This window comes from Acipenser ruthenus, chromosome 3 (assembly GCF_902713425.1).
Source record: "Acipenser ruthenus chromosome 3, fAciRut3.2 maternal haplotype, whole genome shotgun sequence".
Taxonomy (NCBI): domain Eukaryota; kingdom Metazoa; phylum Chordata; class Actinopteri; order Acipenseriformes; family Acipenseridae; genus Acipenser; species Acipenser ruthenus.
In genome coordinates this window covers 10,394,011-10,421,178 of record NC_081191.1, presented here as the reverse complement: position 1 = coordinate 10,421,178, position 27,168 = coordinate 10,394,011, and the positions used below count along the sequence as shown (strand labels likewise).

At 38.3% G+C, this 27,168-nt stretch overlaps 1 protein-coding gene across 3 annotated transcripts; it reads right to left on the bottom strand.

Moving 5' to 3' along the window:
* Positions 1 to 243: 243 nt before the first annotated feature.
* Positions 244 to 26,760, bottom strand: LOC117394214 (islet cell autoantigen 1-like). 3 transcript variants are annotated; one of them, XM_034920922.2, is made up of 15 exons: positions 26,588 to 26,759; positions 26,079 to 26,142; positions 24,637 to 24,673; positions 24,162 to 24,333; positions 23,740 to 23,812; positions 23,278 to 23,401; positions 22,688 to 22,886; positions 15,758 to 15,883; positions 15,491 to 15,589; positions 7,628 to 7,737; positions 6,176 to 6,222; positions 5,150 to 5,227; positions 3,119 to 3,391; positions 2,334 to 2,429; positions 244 to 1,679 (listed from the first exon to the last, which is right to left on the bottom strand). In XM_034920922.2, the coding sequence occupies exons 2-15, from the start codon at positions 26,089 to 26,091 to the stop codon at positions 1,558 to 1,560; spliced, it is 1,569 nt and encodes a 522-aa protein (XP_034776813.2). In that variant the 5' UTR covers positions 26,092 to 26,142; positions 26,588 to 26,759; the 3' UTR covers positions 244 to 1,557. The 3 variants fall into 3 exon arrangements, with proteins under 3 accessions (XP_034776813.2, XP_033848186.3, XP_058868084.1); XM_033992295.3 differs by lacking the exon at positions 26,079 to 26,142; XM_059012101.1 differs by lacking the exons at positions 15,491 to 15,589; positions 15,758 to 15,883 and having other exon boundaries at positions 26,588 to 26,760.
* Between the last annotated feature and the right edge of the window lie 408 nt (positions 26,761 to 27,168).

Genomic DNA, 27,168 nt, shown 5'->3' with positions numbered 1-27,168 from the left:
GTACTTCTTGCATATGGCTATTGTATTATTCAATGGAGAGGCATTATTTTTTTTTTAAGCAAAACCTAACAATTTACTGTACATTTACTTAAAATACCAAGAAAGTGTACATTAGATTAGAAGAGACGAGAGCCTGCAAAGACCTGCTAATAACACGTCTGATGACTAAGAAAACTACTACAGGTAACGTCTCAATCCATGATTTGTCTCCTGGTGTTATTACCAAGGTAAAAAAAGTATTAGTTGTATTGCAGACTCAATCCCATTTGTTTTAATAAATAAAGACACAGGTATATTTCATTTATATAATCTGTTAGACTACAGTTTTACATCCCTTAATAATTACAATGAATCATTATTATCAACAACAACAACAAAAAGAGAGGTGGGCACACGTGACAAATTTGCCTTTCAGTTTTGCTGCATCAACAGAATTTTACAAAACCTGTGGTTAAACATGCTGTTCTAGAGATACAGTATATTAAGCAGCTAGAACAGAATTCATTCAAGACTAAGGTAGTGTTTATTGGATCATTATAACCAACCTAAACAGCCATAAATACAGTACAGAGTGTATGTCTAGGAACCTTTGGGTAATGTTCCCAAGTTGTATTTTGGGTTAAACAAGTGTCATGATAAAAATCAGAAAATAGTTACTATAAATAATCTAGAATAAAATATGGATAATGATGAAGGCCAATACTGGGTCTGCCAAAACCATGCCTCTGTGCCCCTTCCTTTTAAGGAATTAAAAAGGCAGTTTGCTTTTAGATTTTCAGGCCCAGGGGAACTATACAAGTAGTTTCAGGATCTACTAAATTATTAGCACATTATAAAAGATGTTCTCAGTGTTGCTGTTTTGAAGCTTGTAATTTAAAATGCCCAAATGCAAATATTCAAATCAGGAATTACTGGCAATAACACATGTAACTTTGTTTAATTCAAGACAGACCAGACAAATGTAGTTCTCTTTTTTCGGCCCACAGCTTTTAAAGTTGATGCAAAGTTGAATTTATGTTGTAATAAGAACCCAGGAAGAGCAGTTTAAAAATGCTCCATAAAGCTCAGCTCAGTTACAAGCAAACCCTGACTTGATCCCACTCTGATCAGAGGTTAGTCAATCAGAAGGAAATCTTTTCACTTGCATAGTAAAATCAAAAGGTTAAATATCAGGTTATTATTATGTAGAAAGTTAATATAAAACTTATTCATGAAAAATGCCTTACATTCTGTACTGTTATGATTGTTTCCTTAAATTAAAAAATACAAATAAAAATAAGTGATTATCTGAGGTAGGCAACATGTCAGTGTATCTAATGTATATACTTGAACTGCATTGCAGATATCAATATTCCTCTTTTTGTAAATGCAACTATTCGAAGATTTACTTGAAACTGGATTGTTAAATTACAAAATATTTATGAATAATGTTTACAAACAGTTGGACGACATTACACCCAATCATTTTAATGGCATACCATTTAGTATAATGTACTTATGTGCTGATTGCAACTATTAATCTGCATTATAAATTGCAGAACGGAAACCACATCACACTCATGCATTGAGCAGCTCATGCTCTTTGTCAGTTTTTCCAACAGCGTCGGGGTTCGATAATGGATCCAAGTCAGCAAATAAGCTGAACCAAGCAGACAGGTCTTTAGCTGGTTTTGGAGTTTCTATACATAAAAGGGGGAAAAATGGTAAATACAGTATAACATTATTATACAGTATAATTAGGGCTTCTGTTTTTCATTTTTTATTAATTTCATTTTTCGTTGCTTATTTGTAGCCATTTGAGTTATGTAAATATATATATATTTTTTTCAGGGCTTTCGCTTTGTCTGTACTGTATGAAATAATTATTTTCGGTTACTTTCTGAAATGCTTGGGCGGTTTCCTTATGGTCATGGGCACATTCTTCTGGGGTTTTTGTGTATAACATTTTTTTATTTATTTATTTTTTTTAATGGGAAAAGTGGTGGTCAATGTGAATTGAATAACCTTTTCCACTGTTTTTTTTGTGTTTATTGACTATACACCGAATTCATTTTTTTGTATCGGTTTTTATCTGTTAAAACCAAAAATCAGAAGCCCCAAGTATAATAAACATGATTAACAGAATTTAAGAACTAGCACCAATATAAACAAAATACATCATACTGTGATATTTGTTTTACCTGTCACACTGATCTTTAAACAGCTGGAAAGCTAACCAACTGTGAAACTATTTTCAACTTGTGTCATGACATACTAAAATGCATCTTGAGGAAGCTATGAAATATTCATCATCAAATCAAATATTTTATGCAGAAAACAGTTGGGATTCATACCTTTCACTGAGGTCTTGGTAATAATATTCTGATTAGACCCATCTGATTGCTCTATTGACTGTGGCGCCGCTGGCTGTGTGCTGCTTACTGCCCAGTCTGGAAAGTGAAATGCAATGGTGTCCAATCAACCTTGGTAACATACAGTGTATTACTGTATTAATGGAACTTGGCTACCCTGCTTCTATTTGGATTCCAATAATTCACAAAAACTGAAGAGGACATCATTAGTGGCAATTCTTAGTGAAGCCTACTTCTTTTGCTACACTTCAGTATGAATACAATACTAAAAAATATATACCAATGTACTTTGTTTTCAGGATAAGGAGGCTATTTATTCATGTTTAGACCCGAGTATTTACAATTTATCTTTCTGCAGGCACATTTACACCAATCATTAAAATGTCTCAGATGGAGAACTTTACTCAAAACACAGTAAGATCTGGTCTCCATCATACATAAAAAGTCACAGACCTCAACGTCAGCCATATTGAATCGGAGATCAATGTCAAGGTTACCAAAACATTTAGCCTGCTGTGTTTATAAAGTCTTGCCTTGAAATCAATACCTCAAATGTTCTTTTATATAAAATGCTTTATCAAATTACTACAAAGTGTTATTTATGGTGGCAGATTTATTAACATAAAAAGAAAGAAATATACTATTGAACTCTAGTAAAAGCAATCATCAATTGCTGATACATTACACATGCATTCCTGTGAAAGAGACACTTAGTGTGACCAAAACAGTTCCATTTTATAGTTTGTGTTGACCGCACTACCACTTACCAGCAAATGAAGCTTGCAAATGATTCATGTTTTGGTCAAGCAGCTGAGAAGGAAGGAAGCCAGAAGAAGACGGGTCATCATGGAATGGCTCTTCTGCTGCGGACGTGTTGGCACTGCTGAGTGAGCTATCTTCCCCAAACACTGCCTGCCACTCCTTGCTGAAATCCTCATCCTCTAGGGGTGAGGTATTGAGAATCTCATTCATGAAAGCCATTTCATCCTTGTCACCGCCATCATGCTCTTGGGAGGAGTCGATGAGCAGGTCTTGTGGGGCTTAAATAAAATGGCAAATAGGGTCTAGTAAAAACTAAAAGTTGATTAATGATTAATATTTTTCTGTATTGTGTACAGACATCTTGTGTACAGACATCTATAATGTAATAATCAAATGTAGACAGTAAGGAATGATGTTTTAATATGTATGCATATTTTTATTTTATTGCTTTATACATCTAGATCTGTATTATAAAAACTTGGTGCTGTGGTCAATACTGGCTGGCCAATTACTACAGTATTTACATAAATATTTTTAAAATGTAAAATATAAAAGGACATCTTTGTAAGAGTTTGTGCATATTGCAGTATTTCACTTCTAGATAGGTTAAAAGGTATAGCAGTGGCTCTTACTCCATTTGAGTTTATTCTGAGATAGTAAGCCAATCAGATGTAACAAGTACATTAAGCAGCAGAGAAAGGGATGCTATACTGTAGGTACCTTGTTTGCTTTTTGCAGATTGCAGTCGCTATGGTGAACTAACTGAAGCAAGGGGTTGTGGTCTGGGTTTCTTGTAGTGCATAACAATTTAGGTAAATTTAAATTTCACTGTACAGTATTTACTACAGAATATAAGCACAGTAACAATCAAAAGGCCCATAAAAAAGTATAAACCAGTTATGTGGAAATACTGATACTTCCATTTGTGAAGGCATATGGTGTATGTACATAAGCCATGAGCTGGATACTTGGCCCAGTTTTTTATTATTATTATTATTTCTTACAGATGCTTTATTATCAGTATAAACCAGCAAGAATGTTTTACTTAATTGTTACCAAAAGCACACGCCTGCCTGCGAGGATCGTTTCCATCAATCAGACCTATACAGCAGCTGATTGGCTTTCTGAGTCTCTGACTGGGCAGGACTGTGTGAAGCAAGAAATATTTAATAAACAGAAACTTTACCTGCTGTCACAAGGTTAAAGAGTGCAGGTGAGTGCAAAGTTATGTATAATAATGGTATTGTACTGTTTTGATAGATATTGTTTACTGTATATAAAAAAAACAAAACAAGCAATTTGATTAATCGTTGTTACGACTCTCTCCGGATAGAATCGCCACCACTATTAAACAATGAAAAACATTTACTAAACTGCTCAAGCAATTCACACTCACTTTTCATATCGAATACACTGCAGTTTAGAGAGGCGAGTTCAAAAAAACCTGACCTGCCTTAAAGTGTCCCGAGATTCTGGAACCTGTTGACAACCCTATCTGAGAGCTATGAGGAAAACAATGTCATGCACATCTGACAGTTGTAAAGTTACACAAAATATATATTTTTGTGTAGCAATTCTTTGTTGCTTGTCTCAGACAAATCAACAAAGCACAAAAGTCTACAACAGTTTGCCATTACTATATATTACAGGTTTACTGCATAACTTTACTCCATGAAAAGTGTGATGTGAATGTGCTGTTGCATACGGGGGTATTCAGCAGCTGTGTGACGTGTTTAGTGCGTGCGCCACCAGTAGGAAGTTGAGAGCTGCGACAGAGTTCATCAAACGTTTTCTTGTTATTAAATACAAAAGTTATGTTCAATACCGAATTTGTGTCTTTTATTTAAAGAAGAACCGCACACATTGGAGGGATATATTAAAATGGATGTGCGTCTGGCCGGATATAGGATTCGGATTGGATTCACCGAATCCTAAGTATTCAAATCCGAACTCTGCTCAAAAAGTAGGTATTCGGTCTGAATCCAAAACCTGGATTCGGTGCATCCCTAATAAAATAATAATAATAAAATACGTACCTGTATTTTCCTTGCCACTTAAATCCACATCTTCAAAACCAGATAGAATATCTTTCCCATGTGTCTTTAGGGCTGCAGCTTAAGATATAGAAAGGAGACAAAAATTCACAAAAATACATGTAACAGGGGAAGCATCTTGTGACTGGCTTCTCGGGCCCATGTGTGTGTCTGCAGGAGAGTCAAGATGCTCCGCCAGGGACATGCTTCCTGCTGTATTTGGTTGCAAGGAATGGCAGTTATGGATTTGCCGGCTGTAGGTCCCTAACCAGCATGTAAGCCTGTCCTGGCAGAGCATCTCTCTAGAAAACAGGAAGTTCCTCCAGCTCTCAGAGAGCCACCTCCGAGGAGTCGAGTCCACAAGGCTGGGCTCCGTGGCTGGGAACAAGGTTTGCCCTACAGAGGGAGAGTGGCATGGGTGAAAAAGGATAGAGTGAGCAAGGGAAGAAGAAAATGAAAGAGGTGGGATAGTTTTGGCCGGGGGTCCCCTCTGGCTTGTGGAAAACCTTCCTCGAGGCTGGGCCTCTAAGACTGGGAAGTAGAGCTTTGCTTGCCCCCAGAAGAAGACTGTTGCAGAGGTGGTGCAGCATAGTGGTGGAAGGAAGGGAGGATGGAGGAAACAAAAAAGTAAGACAGAGAATAAGGGGGTGAACTAGGTTTATATAAAAAAGATTCCGATATTTTGGTCGAGGAAGAACAGGGTGGAGGAGCCCTAGCTCCTGCCCACTGAACCATACCTAAAAGGTTACAATTAGGATTTTTTACATCTTAATCATCAACCTGCAATGAAACCCTATTCTCTTTTCTGTTTCAGAAGCATCTTTTAAATATATGTAGAAATGTCCAAATGACCAACCAATTTGCCTCTTTAAACTGAGGACAAAGGTCATCCCTGCAGTTGTCTGCTGGAACTCACTATGCGCATGACCAGTAGGGTCTGTGGTGAGGACCAGCGACTTTACACAGCCATATTTGCTTTTCTTACTGCAGATCAGAAATAAATCACATATAATATGAAGTGTGTTTTACCTGGACTGCTAGGCTCATTGTGGTTTTCATCATCTAATGAAATCAGTCTAAAATAGAAAAACAAATGTGAGAGGGATTTAAAATACATTGGATGTTAAATAGTCGTGTGGCTAGCCTTGAGTCAAATAATTCTCAGTAACAGGCTCCAGATATCTGTGGGGTCCTGATTTACAGGTTCACTGTACAGATAGTGGGTTATTTTCAAAAGCACTGATCCACTTTCACTATGAAAAGTTAAATATTTATATGATTTGTAACATATATATATATATATATATATATATATATATTTATATATACACACACACACACACACAGTATATATATAGCATCTGTATCTATGAATTTGTAGCAAGTGACTAAAGTGAATAATCCCCTCCAGGGATGAAAATAAGACTTCTAGTGCATGCAGCTTCACCCATTCTAGGTTTTAATACGAGCTTGATCAGCCACAGCGTACAGGTAACAACCTCAGGTGTGTCTTATTAAACTGACAGTAAAACCAAGTACGGATCAAACTGTTATACAATAGAATATGAAGATTGCCTGAAACAAACGGATCTCTTAACCAGAGATCACTGCAAAATAATCCTTTTTGGTGCCAAAGTCAGTCTCCCTCCTCTGTAAATCCCCATGTCCCCAGAAAGGGGAATGGGGTTGGGATATAGGTGTGTGGAGTCTATCATCCTATGAAAAAAACATATTACAGGTCTTCGTCTTCTTACCTCATATGATGAACTCCACACACAAAATGAACCATACTAAAGGATATGGACAAGAGGGTGATAGCTTCAATTTTAGTAGAGAAAGTCTATATAACCCACACAAACCAGTCGTCTATATAGGGGTATACGTTGATGACCATGCCTCGGAAATGCACTGCCAGTTCGGACATACCTTGGCTGTAGAAATCCCGAAAGGAAGCACCTTGAACTGGTTCTGGCGGACCCTGGGGAAATGGAACTTCGCAGGAGAAATTTGGACAACGACACTGAATAACGTGGGGTTTTATGGACTGTGGCACCAAAAAGGATTATATTACAATGATCTCTGGGTAAAAGATTGGTTTGTTTCTCATGACCCAACCAACATGGAAACTGGGAGTTTACTTTTTGTGTGGCATTCAGCACTCATGAAACCTGGCAGGTGAAGGGACCAAAAGAAAGATGTGCTTGTCACCAATGCCTAGTTATTGCATTTAGTGTTAAATATGTCTACCATTTGTCTTGAGGAGGGGTCCTATTGTAAAATAACATTGAAAATAATAGTATTCACTGGGAAACACAAGACCGATGACATCCTTCAATTTGATTATATATGTTGTTTATGCGTTACCCAGACAACAGTAGTGCATTGGACTGGTAGGCCTTTCACAAAAATATACAACACATAGTTGGTTTACATATTAATAAATAACAAATTTATCAGAAAAAAACACTCTGAATGACTTACTGATCATCCATGTCTGGTGTTTTCTTGGAGATTTTGTTTTCCTTCATTTTCTTTTTACCTTTTTTCTTTTCACCTTGATCAAGAAGTTTATTCATCGGATCTTGCAAGCTCTAAAAGCAAAACAAACAAACAGTAATATGTTAAGGTAATAAAAATGAGTACAAGAGGAGCACTAATTATTTAATATAGTCTTCATTCTTTCCAGAGTATACGTAGTCAGATACAAGTCATCAAAACGTTTTATTTTAGATAACTGTATGTAGGACACCTAAACAAACCGAGACCGTTTGCATTCAGTGTTAAATATCAGTTGAGAATGATCAAATGTACCATGAAATCCTAATCATTTACACATGCTTCACAAAAGAAATCAAGAAAATATGATGCAGTTGTACAATAAACACCAGATAATAACAGTCTTCAGTTTATGTGCCGAGCATGAAAATTGCTAAACCCCATTACAATAAAAGTATATATACAAATCGACACCACACTTTGGAAAGTCTTGCAACAAAAATGAAACCCACACAGTGAATGAAATGACAGGAAACTGACTATTTATAGAAATGCACTGCTGAGTTCCTCCTAATGGCTCTTGATGGTATACATTTAAAACCACCAGTTCATCCTGTTATTTACAAAGTTGCATTTCTAACAAGCAAGCCAGTGACACACAGCGATCACCACGACTGTAAATATTAATTAGATCACCAGACCTACTGTACACCCATCATCATCTGTACACAACTTAAAAACATGCATTCAAAATGTTAAAGTAAAAATACAAGGCGCTAAAATCAAGCAGACAAACAATACGGCTACTGGTTTCTTCAGTGTGCTGACCCTGTTAGAAAACTGCTATATACAATACCTAAAGACTGAAAGGATCAGTGGTGGCTAAAACAATCTGCCAATATCCTTTTGTTATTTTTACTTTTCATATAAGGGTTTTATAGCCACCACTCTTCCATACAGCCCTTGCTAACACAGCACTATCTCTACACAGCTTTCACTCACTGCCACAGTATTCAATTTATCACAATAATTACTGGCGTGTACCTATCAGTCCTAAAAAGTGTCTGTTGTAGGCCATACCTTGCTTTCTAAACAATCAGTTTGCTTCATTTTCTCTTGCTAACAGCACTTTCATGGTCTGCCTAATTTTAGAGCCTTTTCTTCTTTTAGTGTCACCATCACTATTTGGTTTTACTTTCATTCTGAAACATTATTAATATAATTAGAAAAAGCCAGAATACTGAATTTCATAGGTGGTCCCAAACTTTTGCAAACTACTTTATATAAAATGATAGTAAAACACTCCTGTAGTGGTTGTTCTGGTATGACAAACCTTTAACCCACTAACTGGGTTAATTAAGACAATGGTGTACAAACAACACTGAAATCGAAACAAACAGATGAACAATAAAACAAACAGTTTATTCAAAAATCAAACAAAAAACAAACACTGCCTAATGCAAACCTAAGATCCCTGCCATCTTTATTTCACAATGATCGTTATCATTTCAGGAAGGATCTGGGAGTGTGCAGTCCATGACAGAGCAGTCTGGTGAAAAGCACGGGTGACACAGAAAATGTCATGTCTTTGTTCTAATTTTAAAATATTGAATCCATAAAAATGCATTCACTTCCTGAGCACACCCTTTGCATGCAAACCATTCCCTAGGTATTGTAGAAAAAACATGCTATTTATACAACAGGACACTTCTCTTCCTTTATAAAAGAAAATCTGCATCTATTATTCTAAATCTGGAAATGTTTTTTTTATGACAGAGCTACAGATAGAAACCCATTAATGGGGTAATTTCCCTGGAGGGTCAGAAACCTTTAGCACATCTAACAGTAACAGCACCGCTTCAGTAGCAGCAATGGACTATATTTGTTACACAAAATCAAAAGGGGCCTAAGGGGCATACAGTAGAAAGTTAACATCCACCTTGGCGACACCCTGGAGCTAGCATTCTTGCAGGTTTGGTTTCTGAGGGATACATGTGAATCTGCTCATCACTTCCTACACACCCTGCTCCTCTGCTGTTTCTGACAGGACAGTTGCCCATCAACTTCTTTTGCTCTATACCAAAGGCAGACCTGTAGGATCTTTGGTAGCAAGTGATCTCCCACTCCCACTCCCCTCTTTGGAATATCAAGTGAGTGTATGTTTATAATACTGTAAATAAAATATTACCACTGTAGTAGATTCTATTTATCCTATTTATTTGTGATTACATTTTCTTAACTAGATTAAAAACTCTAGACCATGTCACTTTTCTCTTTCTTACATTGTCATTTTGCTATTCATACTGCTTCTCCAATTATCTTCTTTAAACTTCAATACTGTAAAACCATAGGTATTTGCGAATCACACCCATAAAACCTATTTTGCTCCAGAAATGTTGGCAAACTGTTGCAATATACAAAATCTGTTTTGTTAGTGGAATTTGATATTCGTGCCAAAAATGTTTGTTTGTTTTTTCCCACACATGAAAAACGCATAGTAAAAGGCTCGCAAATATTTATGGCTTTACACCAAAACTAAAGAAAACATTCCTTTAACAGGCCTGTTATACAACCACACAGGACTGCCCAGCCCTTTCACCCAGTTTTTCATTGTTTTCATGAAGGCAGTAAGGAGAAGTTTCGCTGGCACCATATTTTTCACAACACATCACATAAAGAAATGTTTCCTTCAAAAATGTGGGTGTTAGAAGTAGTTACTAATAGGGGCTCCCGAGTGGCGCATCCAGTAAAGGCGCTCCTCGCAGGATGTGCCCTATAACCTGGAGATCGCAGGTTCGAATCCAGGCTATGTCACAGCTGACCGTGACCGAGAGTTCCTAGGGGGCGGCGCACAATTGGCTGAGCGCTGCCCGGGTAGGGGGGGCTTAGGTCGGCAGGGGAATCCACGGCTCACCGCGCATCAGCGACCCCTGTGGCCGATAGGGCGCCTGTGGCTCTGCAGCGGAGCCGCCAGATCTGTGTTGTCCTCCGGCACTATAGGTCTGGTGGCATTGCTGTGGATCTGCAGTGCGAAAAATGACGGCTTGGAAGGAGCACGTTTCGGAGGACGCGTGTTCCAGCCTCCGTTTCCCGAGTCGGCGGGGGGGTTGCGAGCGGTGAGCCGGGGATACAGATAATAATTGGGCATGCTAAATTGGGGTGAAAACCGGGGTAAAAATAACTAAATTTAAAAAAAAAAAAAAAAAAAAAAAAAAGAAGAAGTAGTTACTAATATACAGCATCCACTAATTGGTTACACATGAAGAAAACTAAACCAGCATTAAGGGATTCCATGATAAGAAAAACACAACTGTAGTAAATAACACATGTTGTTAACCCTTTTTTGTACTCCAGCTGGCTACAGTTAACATATGTGTTTTACAGTAACTTGTGTTTTACAGTGTATATAGGGACGTTGTTTCAGTGTAAAATCCCAGTTTCTGTGAACAGATGGATCATCAAATTTAATACGAAAATAGGTATTTCCTGATTTGATTTTTTGTAACAAACACACTTGACAAATGAAAATAATTTCCAAAGCTAAGCTACCTAAATATCAAGTGGCATTAGCTGTGTGGTTACCTTAATTTCGAACAATATTTTTAACAGCTTGAGTGTTTTACTCCCCACCTACTTTGCATCGAAATGAATTGCAAGCTGTAACCTGAACCTGTTATTTTGGAAAGTCTTGGCTGATCAAGTTATATGAAACTGAGAATGCATGAATCATCCATGTATATCATGATGTGCTAATCCTTTCAACCATGCTATAAAACACCTGATGATTCAAGAGGCATGCTGTGCTAACATTAGCATGGTTTAAATAGAACTAAAATAGAAAAGAACACGTCAATTAATGTTTCAGATGAAGTGGACGAAAACATAGAATATGATGTTCTTGTGAACAAAAAAAATACATCCCCAGGGGCACAATGCAAGATATGAGAGCAGAGCACACGCTGTTTATTGCTGGGGTGATGGGGGTGTAGCCTGGTGCATTGTAGGCTCCGACTCCTCCGGGAAGGCAAGAAAGCACTCAAAAGGCAACCTTCCAATAAATCCATTTTTTTTGTGTTCTCTGCTATGTATGTCGAAACGTCAGCTTTGCTGTCCGAGGACAATAACATCCAATATAAAAATCTTGGTTTTAAATCTTATACTTCATTGATACAATTACTGCATCCATCTCATTTAAGTTTGTTTTATTACTGATATTATTATTATTATTATTATTATTATTAATAATAATAATAATAATAATAATAATAATAATAATAATAATAATAATAATAATAATAATAATAATAATCCAAAAAACAACCCAGCATTGAAACACGGTTTTCCTATTTCTGGATTCTGGATCCTATTTGTTGGTCCCTCTCTATAGTTTTATATTTTTTCACAATCTAGCATGTTGTTGTTAAATTGTTTGAACCAACAGCTAAATCACAATGGAGTCAGTTTATTACTCACCTTACTGCATTTACAATTATCATTTTCTTTTACTCAAACTGATGTTATTCATTGCTGTTTAAATAATACATTTGAAACATAATATCATTTAAAATAAATGTGGATATTGAAATAAAACAAAACTTCAATGTTAATGGGTCTGCAGTCGGTAGCTATCGACTTTGCAACAGCACTGGTTATAGTATCGTACTTAGCTTGATTCATGGGCTTGCAGCGATCCCGAATTTCTAAAAGAGTACTCTGTGGGAACGGATGGGTTTTATTTGTTGTTGTCTGCAGCATAAGAACTACTAGAAATGGTATTTTGAGAAGTGAAAGCATGTTTAGCAGACTAGATGAACTTTTGTTATACTGGAACTCACTTTGACAGTAGATGCCCTTTTTCTATACAATGAACGGTCAAAAAGTTTTTTTTTGTTTTTTTTTTTAAATAAACTTCCCATTCACAAGTCCTTCAGTTTGAGTGGTTAAATTAAAAGTACGACTGCTTCCTGTAGAAATCACATTAATGTTTATGTAGGACCCTGGAAAGGGTACACGTTATTAACGTAGACTGTATACTGTATTTGAGACTTTGAATGTACTGTTGTAGCTCAACTTTACCAGAACGTGTTGCCACGAGAGGCAGTCAAATCAATAAGCCAACTATACAGCTGGTGAGTGCGTAGGAGTTAAAAGTTTCAAAGCGAAAGCAAATGCAGAGTTCACCCATTCATTAATAGGCCTATCTACATTTTTTATACTGTGTATCTATAAAGACCTGGACACACCAGCGCTTCGCATTGTTTTTTGTTTTTTTTTTGATGGCCAGTAGGACAGTGCCACACCAGCGTGTCTATATCTAAGCATCAATTCCCTTTCCCAGGGAATGGCATCTATAGCATTACATTTAGCCTCCCTCCCCCCAGTGTTGCTGTTACCTAATATACAAAGAAAATATGGCTGTGTTTTGGGAAGACATGGAAAGTGTGACATCAACAGAAGAGGAGGAAGAAGAAGAGATTTGTACTGTACATACTTTTGAACACACATTTCCATTTGACTTGAACTTCTTAAAAAGGAAATTTAGATAGTCTTCTAAAATAAAGAACCTTTGTTTTTAATCATCTTTAGTACTGTGCCTATTTAAACACATAGATAATCACAGCATGTGTGTATGCGTATTTGTACGTGTGTGTTTGTGTTTATTTGTGTGTGTGTGTGTGTGTGTGTGTGTACTTTTTATCTGTATATACATATTGTGTGTAACAGTCAATACTAGACCAGTTTTACAGCTACTGATTATTCAGCAAAATATCTGACCGGTACATCTTGTAGCTCATATAGTGATATTTGTTTCATTTAATAAAGACTGAATCAGCAAAACAAAGCACACAAACAAAATAATCAACAGTCATATTAATTAATTGTGCAATGTGAATATCGTTTCCTGAATTAATTGTATATGCTAGGTTTCAGATCGATCTTCTTTCTAAGTCGCTGCATGACATGACAAGACATTTTACAATGCTATAACATATACTCACTGTATTTCATACACTTAGAGTGAAAAAAAGACGATCCTACATAGAAAACGCAGGTCGTTTGTTTTAAAAAAAAAAAAATTATACAATTTCATAATTCTGCTGTATGGTTACTAGCTTTGGTATATGATTGTACAGTTCAGCCTTCATCACCAACATCGCTAGTAAGCTGGAAACTGATTGGTCCATCGCGATTCATGGTGTCCATGGAAACATAACTCCGGAAACGAAATGCCTTCAGAGAAGGAATGTTTTCCTCGACTTACATACGTAATGAAATGTGGAAATTGCAGCTATTTTAAGAAAAAATGGGAAGAGCATAAACATTTTGAATACTATTCACTGGAACATATGAGCACTGTAAAAAAACTTTTTGAAACAACTATTTTAGGTGGATCATCTGGCAAAGTAGACGGCAATTTACCGGTAGATGGCTGGAAATGAGAAGGCTGGATTTACATACATTTTAAATCAAATTGAAGCAAACTTGTGTAATTAATAAAATATCTTTTTTTTTTTTTTTTTAAAGTAATGCAACAATACTGTAGCAAACAACAGAAACTGATGTTGTCTGTATCACATTTTGAGTTTATACAAAAGTCAAGAACAAACTACAGCTACTGCCAAAAGTTTTGCATCACCCTATATAATTAACTAATTTTGCTTCATCAAGTCCATAGCTGTAATCCTAGATCTCTCCCATGATTGTAGCATATGGCCGAGTCATGTATTCTGACTGTTTATAATCCTTTTCCGAACCACAGTTGTCAGCCTCTATATATAGCATTTCAATATGCCTTCTTTTATTATGACAATCATCATGGAGTGCTCAATGTGTTTTATATCCCTGCATAATCAAAAAAGCAGACTTACCCAGCATGGGAGTTCTGCACTGCAAATAATGAATACTGTCAGCTTCCTCATGTGGGGCGAAGCAGCAGTTTATAATAGATGCATCTCATGCCTGTACTGCCAAATGTGGGCACAAGAAATGCAGGGAAAGCTGTGAGGTAAAGGCAAGGGGTCCAGATTGAATGGAGTTTTATGAAACAGCATGTTGTAGTTTTCTGGCTCTTGTACAGGGCAAGCCTAATCCCCTTTTGATTTATTTTGTTTTAGATTCCTTGGATCAGTTTTGTTAAGGTCATTATGCTAAAGCGGAATTTGCCAAAAAATTTTGGAAAGAAAAACAAAGATGTTCCTATTAAAACAACAAAGATATAATAAAGGGATCAGACATTTAGAAAAACATATACACTGTAAAAAGTGTACCAAACATTACGAGAATAACTCAAAGTGCACTGAGTGTTTAGAAACTTAAAGTAAAGGTTTTGATTAGGGGTGTGCAAATACTTGGATGTTCAGAGTAATTCCCTTTGTTAGGTATTAATTAAATGGAATAAAACGTATTAATTATTCAACACAAACAAAGCGACACCTCGTTTATATAACTGAGTACCAATCAACAACCAGACAGTGTGATTTAATATAGAACCCATCGCAATCAAACTAGCTAAAACTCATTTGTTTTTTATAAGCGACTATTTGTCTTTCCTTTCGTTTATCCTTTTGAGACAGCATTTTTATTTCACTTTGCTCATATCCTTAATGAGCAATCATGGCAGTAAATTGTGAGATTGTAGTCTTGGGCAAGATTTTAAAAAACACGTATGCACAGCTCTTCGTGCAGATCTAAGGAAAGATCACATGTATGTGACGAATCAGTTGCATTTGCTAGTTTTTAAAAATATTTTCATTGTCTACAGCCTTCTGTCAGTCCTTCTTATATTTATGACCCTTTACTCCCTAAAAAGGGTTTTATGCAAACCTGTAAGGACAGCAATCGTTTTACCTTTATCATTGCAAATTCATATGGTTGATAGCCGTTGAAACTTTCATGAACGGTGGCCATTGTGTGAGAAGTTTTTTCCCAGAAGTGGAGAAGTGTGGTCTAGAAACAAAGAACAAAGTAAAAATTAAGGACACTTTTTTCACATACTTCTAATATCAGTCAAATGAATGTCATGGTTATCTTGAGAGAGAAGGTGATGGGACAAGAAAAACCACAACACTAGCCGCCCCAATATAGGCATTCATTTTTTTTCTTTAGGCATAGTACCTGATAGGTTGTCAGCACATGGGACAGAAGATTGCATCGACTTGCTCCAAGGAGATCCACTTTTTGACACACATCATTCTTCAGTTTGTCAAAACTTGTTTTAGAATGACGAACCTGAGACTGAACCTTAAATAAAAATTGGAAAAAACATTTATTTTGTACTGTACGTACATAACTTTAGTCCATCTTGAAAGGTGTAAAGGAAATGGCACTTGCCACAATGCTATAGCCACAAGAGCTTCCCGGATCATTCTCTAATGCTCCACCGCCAAGCTTGACTAAAGCTGGATTACACTAGCAATGATTATACTCGTTATTATTTCTGCTGAAGGTTATACCACATCAGAATTTAAATCAAAGGGGCTAGCTTCACCATCATATATTGGTGAAACCCTTAGTAAGCAAGGCCTCACTCAATGGTGGGGTTTACATGCAAAAATAAAAATACGTCTCACTTTGTTGTCACACTATTTTGGTAGAACTTTTTGGGTTTACATGTAGTTTTCTTTTAGTTACAGAAATTCTAATTCAAATGCAAATTACCTAAATAATAATATACAAGGTTACCTACAGAAGGATAGCTTCAGAAATGCTGATCATTATGGTAGTCTAGGAACTTTGCTAATATCCAGCACTGTACATTACTAATATAAAAAATATCCAGTCAAAATGTTAGTAGAGTACATTTTTAAAACATTGGTACTAAATCTACAATAAGCTACCCTGCTCACCCACATTTCTCACTACATAATGTTCCTATAATAATAATAATAATAATAATAATAATAATAATAATAATAATAACCTAAATTCCAATTCCGCAGGGACAGTGCAAGGCTCTTGCCAGAAGAATGTTGTTATAGTTTTTGTTATTGGGGACCTAGTACAGTGCTCCCCTTTATATCTTTTGAGTTGCATAGTCACAATGTCACCAAAGTGTCCTTTTAACATTTATGAAACATTGCTAAAATTAGGTCATTTCTATCTTTGTCTGATGCTGAGAAACTAATTCATGCTTTTGTGTCTTCCCGACTTGACTATTGCAATTTTAAGTCGTGCCATGTTTTGGTCGCATACTTCCTATAGTGAGAGGAATGCGTGCGAGATGTGCACGGTACGTCACAGTCTCACAACCAACGGAGATAGAATGGAGTTTCTAAACTGCATGGAAACCACACCAATGATAACTCAAATGTGAAAGGCAAGAAAAGAGTATACCCTTCAATAAAACATGGGCTGCAGTTAAGGTTTGAGGAACACAGTCAGTATCTCAGCCTGAAAGAAATTCCAAGGCCAAGGTAATACTCTGGACTGTGAACTTTTCTCGTAACAGTATTAAGGCTCTGGATTCTAATCCTAATGAATGTCAGCATTACATTTTACTGGTCTCCCTGTCAGTTTAGAAGCTTCACACAGCTGAATCCATGCCAGACAGGACTGGACTCAGAAGCAGGTTAAGATGTCAATGCATCACTGAACAGCAGCACACTACTGCAAACCCAAACCCATTTTATACTCTTGTAAGCTAAAGAGACTGTGGAACTCGTCAATCGCTATGTTTTTGTCCTTAGGGGTGACAGCAAGAAATACTGCCAAATGCATAATTTGTAAACATACATCACTATACATCTTTCATCTACTGCACAGATGTTCTTTCAGTGAAGCCAAACTTCCAGCTCATGAGATTAATAAACATGTTATTAGAAACTCCTGGCACTCCAAAATCCTAAAACTCGGTTCACTTGCAGAGCCATGCAATTGCAGAGGAAATGACAAAAGGCTCCAGTGCTCAAGTCTGAAGGTTGCTGCTTTACCAAACAAATTAGCTAAAGATACACTTCAGTAAGGAAGGAGGTAACCTTTGATTCACCCCTCCGCTTACTAAATCAGGCTTGTCATTCCTCTGGGTTGAATAGCTCCCCTCTATACCTCCATGGAAAGTGCATATACATGGTGGAGTTTGCCCGCCACCACATTAGTTTACAATGGGTTGTTTAAAAGAAATCTCTCTCAAAACCAACACCACAGGCTGCATTTACTAAATAACATTCCACATCACCCCTGAAGTACATAGGATATTCATGAAAAACCATGACTTACAGCCTGAAGGTTTGTTTATTATCCTTGCGTCTATCACAAATACCGTAATCTATTACTTTTTACAAGGCAATACGGAGCAGTCTGTACGGCGCTCGTCCATTCCGAAGGGAAGTGCATTCTTCACACTTTGTGTTTTGTAAAGTCTTTCGGAAATTCCTCTATTAAAATATCTTCATTACCTGCACTTTGTAAATCGTGTTGGTTTTAAATAACATGCAGTATGCTTAGCAGTATAATGTGTTTGTCAGGCAGTGTGTCACAATGGGGGAAAAAAAAAAAAAAAAAGATCTGTTCACTAACTTTTCATAACATGACATACAAAATAACCCATGGAAAGGTTGCCACGAGTGGTAGAAACAGCATATCAATAGGCTGGATGTGTCAAGATGACTATATTTCGGTGATACAAAATGCTCTGCTATAGTGATGGCACCCATTGACTTTTTATAGCCAATGATGCTGCTGCCATCTGCTGGACATTTCTGGTATTTATTTATTGAACTCCCATTGGACTTCGGTGTTTGATGGACAAAACTGCTTTTGCCAAAAAATGTTTAAATTTACTATTTTGCAGATATTCTCAATTTTCTCCATTTCAGTCACTGGATTTCTTATACACACACACACACACACATACATGCACACGCACACACACACGCACACACACACACGTGTGTTTGTGTTTATATAATTACAGAACAAGTGTTCAGATGAAATAACTTTTTCATATTCACGAGTACAGCCATAAACAATGCATCAACCTTCAGTACTCTATGAATGTTCATGGTGTATCCTTTACTTATGTTATGATAGATACAGACTTATTTCTGCAAATATTTCATTTCTTAATTCATTAGACCACAGTCTCATTGAGATTGCAGATATTTGTGTGGTATTCGGGGCCACTGTGTATGTATGTGTATGTATATATATATATTGTAATATAGCGGGTTGTGAGAGACGGCAGGGAGGGGGTTAACCTCCCTGCAAGAAAAAAAAAACATGTGGAAATGCACCTTTTTGTTTAATTGATTTGCTTATTGTTTAGTTTAATTGTTTTATTATTAATTATTATCCGCACCTGGGCATTATTAAAAATTAGATCCAGGTGCGGAAGTTTAAAAGGAGAGCAAGCAGTCTGCTCGGGGCTGCTGAGTGGAAGGAGGCAGTAGGTGCGCTGTCTCCGAGTAGCCAAATGAAGAAAAAGTAAGTGCTGTTTGAAACCAGTGTGTTTAGGAAGGACGGGAAAACAGCTTAGCTGTCCCGCGTTAGTCAGGGTGTTCCTGAAAGTCGAGTTAGTGCTCCAGAAGAGCTAGGTGTTTATTTTGATTTTTGTATTTGTTGTGTTTACTGTTTATTAAAAAATTGCGCAAACGCGCTTGAAAAAATCCATTTCTGTGTGCCGGGTCTATTCTTAAAGGGGCAACGAACCCAAGTGGGTGCGAATCTTTTACATTTGGTGGCAGCGATTGTGGGCGCCCCTGGAGACCCAAATGGATTTTAAAGAATTAATTGAGATGTTCAATAAAAACACCGCTGCTCAGGTGGAGCAGATTAAGAAGATGGAGAGGCAGAGACAGGAGCTGGGCGGGGCCCCGTTGATAATACAAGAGCGGGAGCCAACGGAACTGGAGCGGCTGCTACAAAAGTGGGAGCTGCCGTCCCGAGAGCCAGAGGGGGTGGAGCTACCGTCCCGAGAGCCAGAGGGGGAGGAGCTGCCGCTGCCGGAGCCCAGAGGGGAGGAGCCGTCGCTGCCAGAGCCCAGAGGGGAGGAGCCGCCGCTTCCAGAGCCCAGAGGGGAGGAGCTGCCGCTGCCAGAGCCCAGAGGGGAGGAGCTGCCGCTGCCAGAGCCCAGAGGGGAGGAGCTGCCGCTGCCAGAGCCCAGAGGGGAGGAGCTGCCGCTGCCAGAGCCCAGAGGGGAGGAGCTGCCGCTGCCAGAGCCCAGAGGGGAGGAGCTGCCGCTGCCGGAGCCCAGAGGGGAGGAGCTGCCGCTGCCGGAGCCCAGAGGGGAGGAGCTGCCGCTGCCGGAGCCCAGAGGGGAGGAGCTGCCGCTGCCGGAGCCCAGAGGGGAGCTGCCGCTGCCAGAGCCCAGAGGGGAGGAGCTGCCGCTGCCAGAGCCCAGAGGGGAGGAGCTGCCGTTGCCTGAGCCCAGAGGGGAGGAGCTGCCGTTGCCTGAGCCCAGAGGGGAGGAGCTGCCGCTGCCAGAGCCGAGAGGGGAGGAGCTGCCGCTGCCAGAGCGCAGAGGGGAGGAGCTGCCGTTGCCAGAGCCCAGAGGGGAGGAGCTGCCGCTTCCGGAGCCTAGGGAGGAGGTGAAAAGCGTACCTCCACCACAGCCCCGACCACCACCCCTACGGTCCAGTCCGGCGTCGCTGCGTCCAGTCCCTTACCCCTTGCTCCTGGACACCCTGTCGGTTAGCCTGGACCTCCCTTCACTTGACCTGGAGCCCAGGAGTCGGCAGGATCGGGCACAGTTCTCCACCTGGTCCCCTGCTCCGCTCCTCCCGGACATTAAGACGTCGCTGTGCTGCTCCCAGACGTCGCGTACGCTCCCCCTGGTCGCTACGTCGCTCCCCCTTGCTGACCGGACGTCGCTGCACTGGGTCCCAGCTGCAGACCTCTGCCCGCTACTGCAGCCTCCAGTGCCCCGGTTGTCGTGCCGGTCGCCCCTGACAAACCGGTGGGGTCCCTCGTCGCCGGTGCGCGGTCCCTACCTGGCTGACCCAGGACGTGGACCGATCCACCCTCGAGTTCGCCCGTGGAGGAGGGCGAAAATTGACATTTATGGACTCGAGGGTGGGTGGTTGTGTTTTAGGGGAGGAGGTGGCCGTCTCATGGCCGGTGTCTTGGAAAGACAAGGGGGGGGATGTGTAATATAGCGGGTTGTGAGAGACGGCAGGGAGGGGGTTAACCTCCCTGCAAGAAAAAAAAAACATGTGGAAATGCACCTTTTTGTTTAATTGATTTGCTTATTGTTTAGTTTAATTGTTTTATTATTAATTATTATCCGCACCTGGGCATTATTAAAAATTAGATCCAGGTGCGGAAGTTTAAAAGGAGAGCAAGCAGTCTGCTCGGGGCTGCTGAGTGGAAGGAGGCAGTAGGTGCGCTGTCTCCGAGTAGCCAAATGAAGAAAAAGTAAGTGCTGTTTGAAACCAGTGTGTTTAGGAAGGACGGGAAAACAGCTTAGCTGTCCCGCGTTAGTCAGGGTGTTCCTGAAAGTCGAGTTAGTGCTCCAGAAGAGCTAGGTGTTTATTTTGATTTTTGTATTTGTTGTGTTTACTGTTTATTAAAAAATTGCGCAAACGCGCTTGAAAAAATCCATTTCTGTGTGCCGGGTCTATTCTTAAAGGGGCAACGAACCCAAGTGGGTGCGAATCTTTTACAATATATATATATATATGTGTGTGTGTGTGTCTATATATCTATATATATATATATATATATATATATATATATATATATATATATATATATATATATATATATATTATATCGGCTGGCAATGGAATGTAAAACAAGTAATATGATTGGTCAAGCAAGGTTCCAGGATTGAAGGTATGTTGGATGGATATGGACAGTTCAAGCCTTATCACATTATCACATATTAGAAATTACTGCGCTGGCTCAAAGAATTTACAGTACTGGCAGCCATCTTGTTTACAGTTACTAAGTTACAGCAACTACTGAGTGACAAACTACCTGAAAATATGGATGTCTCTAAACATACTCAACCAACAAAAAACAATCCCAAAATTAGTAAGTCGACATGCCGATTTCAATGAAGAACAATTGAATGATCTGGATGACAGCAAAACTGAGAAAAATAAAAAAAGTACAAAGTGCCCTCTTTCAGGACTGGCTAAAACAGAAACAAAATTAAAATACATCTCTCAATTATGGAAAATATACATCTTAACAAAATACTAGGGTATTTCTATGGAAATGTAAGAAACGTCCAAGGAGATGAATATAAAATGTCAAGCTACATTAGTCTCTGAGCTGAAATAAACCGCTGTCTAAACTAAAAGAAAACTGGGGAATCTGTGAATATACACACTCACCCTGACTTCTTCACTTCAAATAATGTATTTTTGTGGTTTGTAAATGCCAAAGACCCCTCTCCAACACAGATCTTAAATTATTGAAATCCGAGAGGGCACTGAATTTATTTTGAATCTTTGGTGTCTCAACTCCACCTCCACTCTTTTTTAAAATTATTATTGTTTTACTTAATTTCATAAAAGAATGGTGAATAAACACATATATATATATATATATATATATATATATGCAAAACTATTGCCTGGTGGCAAGTTCTTTTAGGGGAGAGTTGACTTGTTACCTCAGCATACTGTAGATAAAGTACCTTACAATAGTGCTGCAAGAACAGTGCAAACACACGGCCCCTCCAGTACATGTACTGATGCTGATTGTACATTTGTTCCAGAGTGTGAAAACCAAGCCCCCCGTTTCCAATGTGCATTTCGAAAACATGTTCATGAATATTAATTAATGTTAAAGGTGTTCCTGATGATGCAAACATAATGGATGAACAATTAGTAAGCCATCTTTTCAAGGCAGGCATTTTGATTCACTTTTCTTTTAAATTCCACTTGCAGAAGTGAAAGCAACTTATTAAATACACTTCATCTTTTGAACAGTTTGCTCCCTCCAGTGGGAAGGACAAATTACTGCAGCATTCAAGATTTATTGTGTAAATATAATGCATTAGCATGTACAAACTTCTCCAATATCATAATGCAATGAACATTTACAAACCTGTGCAAAGTAAAAGAAAGACAGAATACACACACAACAGTTAATACACACCTTCCTGAACTTTTCCATTTGCTTGAAGGTATCAGGATCAAGTTCCTGGGAAACATCTTTCATCCACAGCAGTGCCCCACGGTACTCTGTTCTGGACTGCTCCATTCGGTTCACTGTCAGCAAGGTGTCAGAGACAGCCCTGTACCTAAATGTCTCCACTTCGTGAAAAAGGCGAGATAAAGAGCTACGGAGAGCAAGTCTTCAAATGGAGGAAGAGAAAAAAAAGACATCAGTTAAGGTAAACATTTTCTAGCAACTACAAAACACAGGTAGTGCATACTAACAAATGTCTTTCGTGCTGTAGTTCCTGGTGAAGCTGTACAGTATGCAAATTAAATATTCCAATTAGTTTTATAAATGATAAATTAGTGCTCAGGTTTTTTTTACAGAAATAAACATTGAAAAAGGTTGAAAAAAGGTTGAGCCCTAATTATATTCATGGTTCCACTGGGTTATACCAAACACACACAATTTTAAAAAGGGTTATCTGTCAAAATAAACAGAAAGGTTGAGGCAAGACATATCAGTCTTGATGTCATTTTTTAATGCATATCAATGAAAGCACTGATAATATAAATCAAATGCAATACCTTTGCTGAGAGGAGAAACAGAGAGCCTTTCCAGTGGCCTGCATCATTTTTCCAGCTCGAGTTTTATCTTGTGAGCCCTCCGATCTGAGAAACCTTCCCAATTCATTTTCTTCCTGAGATAAAACTAATAGAAATGGGACATACATTACTTCTGTGCAAGCCAAGTTTATTCCATATAGATGAATTCATCATATTTGGGAACCTCATAAAGCATTTCAAATGTGAGATTACACAAAATTACTTGAGTGGTATTAAGCAAATAAACAAGACCTTGCACTGTAGTTATATACAAACTGTGGCGATTTCCTAATCATGCCCTGCAAGAGATTTTACCACATTCTTTATCAGAAATTATTGAAAATATCAGAATCTGAGGATGGAAGGGGATGTGTCCATCTGTATTATAGATCCTTTTTGGAAAATGTCAAACATGTTATAGTATTAAAGCTTTAAAATCCTTACAGCAAATTCTTCTGTGGTACTGTTTTATGACCTTCAATAGCTCCAGGCATGTTCTTTGGACAGAATGGAACACCTAAAATGTAAAACAAAAGCAAAAATAGTTAACAAATCCAAAGAATAATGTAAAGTAAGGGGATTGGATAATATGTGAAAAAGACCAATGCCAACTTTAAAGCCACTGGCCCCAATTCTGATTACAGGGCAAGGCACTAACACCAAGGCAAAGGTTCTTAGGGCCTGATTACAGTGCACTAGGTGAGCACATACAGGCACAAACACACTTTGCCCTGTGAAGTGATTTGATTACTTAAAATCCAAAACACAATTCAGAACTACAACAAGTTGACTATGAATGTACTGTTGTCATGATCCAAGAAGAAGAGAAATAGACACGATTAGCAAAGGACTTGAATAAAACACACCTCTAGCTTTGCATCTAGGTCTGCATCGGATGCAACAACATATTCATCTTCTTTCTTCCCAGTCACTTTAATCAGCGTCTGCTTGGTTTTCCAGTATTTCTGCTGAAATTTGTTCACGACGGATCTATCTTGGCTTAAGACATATCGGTCATACTGTTCCCGAGAGTATCCACTGAAATATAAATAAAAGGAAACGTTACAACCACAGTACCACCTACAAAAGTATTATGTAAAATTAGTGAAAACAATACAATACCAAATAGTAAAACCAGTAGGAGTTATGTGAACCAATATTCGTGGGTGTGTTATTTTTTAAAGAGACAAGTGAAGTGATAATGATCTTCCAAGCCACAATAGGAAAAGACTTGTTGATATGACATTTTTCAGTACATTTGTGACATAATCCATTACTATACAGCATATTTTCATAACCTTTATTTGGCAATTAAAATAAAACAAATAAAAAAGAACTCACCATCGTCTATCCATGTTTCCTGTAATGTCCTCAGAACCTGGAATGCAAATTACATCATTACTTTAGTTTTATAAATACGTGTACCACATAAAGTTCAACTTTTTATTATATTTGGATAAAGTAAAAGAAAAAAGTAAAAAAATAATCAACTGGTATCACCATTAGCATACTCTAGAGCAGGGGTCTCCAAACCTGGTCCTGGAGGGTCGGTGTCCCTCCTGGTTTCTCTTCCAACTGTACCCTAAATTACTTAATTGGACCAATTAAGTGCTTATTAGAAGCTGCATTGGTCCAATTAATTAATTTAGTGCAGAGTTAGAACAAAAACCAGGAGGGACACAGGCCTGCCAGGAGCAGAAAATGATTAGTTTAAAAAAAAAAAAAATAAGAAAAAAAAGACAGCCACAGAAAAAAAACAACAGACAAGAAACTTGTAGGTAAAAGTGCAAAGATTACAACTTATTGCTTGGTCTATTTGCCCTTGTTTATGACACTGTGATAGTTGTCAAAGGGCTCGTGTAGCTGTAAAACAACATTTGGCAGATACAAGAGCTGATTAACAAGACGAAAAGTAAAATTAAACAGTGCTGTTGTGAAGAACACAAAAATATTTAAATAGAAAACAGTTTCACTAGCTCCCACACGTACTGTGCTGGTAGAAAATGACAAGTTGTCTTTCTATGGATCTCAATAACACACATTTCTGTCCTTTTCAACTTCATTGCTTTTTTCTCTGTTTCAACAACAGTCGTGGTGGAGGGACATTTACTTTCAAATACATACAGAAGTGTGACATTTTGAAGCTAAGTGGTTTCAGGAGTCTTTTCAGAAGAAAAATTGGTTGAAAAGGAAATGTGTGCTGGAATAAAGCATGGTAAATAATGCAGAAACAGCAATGATAAAGCATTAGGAGGAAATGTGTGACCAAACTGGAAAGTCAGCAAGGTGTGTTCTCTAATAGTGGACAAAAATAAGAAAGAAAATAGAATAGAATCAGAAACCAAGTATTTACATTTTAGTGTAGAACTGGACATGGTTGCTGGACATGCCAGCTTTAACTTGCACCTGCCACAGGTTTTGGGAACACCTGTCACAAAAGGCTACCCAAAGCTGTTCAAAGACTGTAGGAAGAACTATCTTTGCAGGGTGTACATCCCATGCCATATGCCCACACAATCCATTTTAGTTTATACAATAAAGTCCCTTGTACAGTTAAACACGACTGATGACAGGGCACTGGAAAACTAGTGTTTGTGTAATATCACCTTCCCTAGGGGTTAAGTCTACTTCTGTATGTATACATGATGTGCAGCATTCATACCACAGCATACATAAGACAATGCGTTTTTCTACATTTAAATCCTGATGATCTTTTAATGATTTGTAATAGTTAATATCAGTCCATGTGGGATATGGGGTTTAGAAACAGTCACGAAACCTACCAACAATATCCATAGGCTAGTGCAGTCTGCGGTCCATGAGAAACCTCTCCCTTCTCTGCCCTGACTGGACCATAAAGCAGCTTACATTTGTTAAAATACACTTTCATATTATACACGTGTTTGTCTTTTAAAAGACATATTACATGGAAATGGCATGCAATTTCGTAGTTAACTTGGGATATACATGAAGATTGAGCAAAACAATGAAAAAAAAATCTACTACTACTTAACCATTTTAGTTTTTATTCTTTATTTAATTTTTTCGTCAGGCCTCTTGCCATTACTTTCCACACAGGAGCAAATGATATATAATCAACCTGCAAAGTAGAATGGTGCACTTGTTTCCGTACGTAGGCACGCCAGAATCAAACTGCTTTTCTTGCATGTGCACCAAAACGAGAGAGTAGGCTCCCTGCATCAGCCTGAATAATTAATACAACAGGCGTTTGAGATTTGTAACTAAAAATCCCATACGCAATATCTCTGAGAAACATTAACAAGAAACCTACCTAATGAAGACTATATCCTTTGGGTATCCCACAAACTTGCCTCCTCCATCACTACATTAAAACATTCAGGTGTCTCAGCCCATGCATCAGCTCTTGATGACTCAGTGCTGACGTCAACAACGAATATACAAGAGCCACGTAGCATTTCGGCGCTGCTCCCACAACAGCAAAGGGAGGGGACCTGGTGCACCTGTTGCTTAAACAAATACCGTGCTGTGGGAGTTAGCAAGGGAATCAGGAGATGGTTATTTAAAATATATACCGTATGCACTGCAGTATGTTTACTTTCCACTGCACCGTGTTTACTTTTCTTTCTACACAGCTGAAGAAGGGCGTTTGTCCGTGATGACCTGAAAAAACCTTTTGTGTACATCCCATTTTTGTACGACACAGTTACACCTCCTTTCAAGCCTATATACAGAATATCTATATAGTGTAGCGTTTTCGGGGTTCAAATGATGGCGAATGAAGCAGGCGTAATTTGTAGGCTCAAGACAAATTTATTGTACAATAACAATAAGATAAATAAAAACAAGGGAACGTAAATTTCGCTCTCAGACTACCTGGACTGTAGCCCCGCT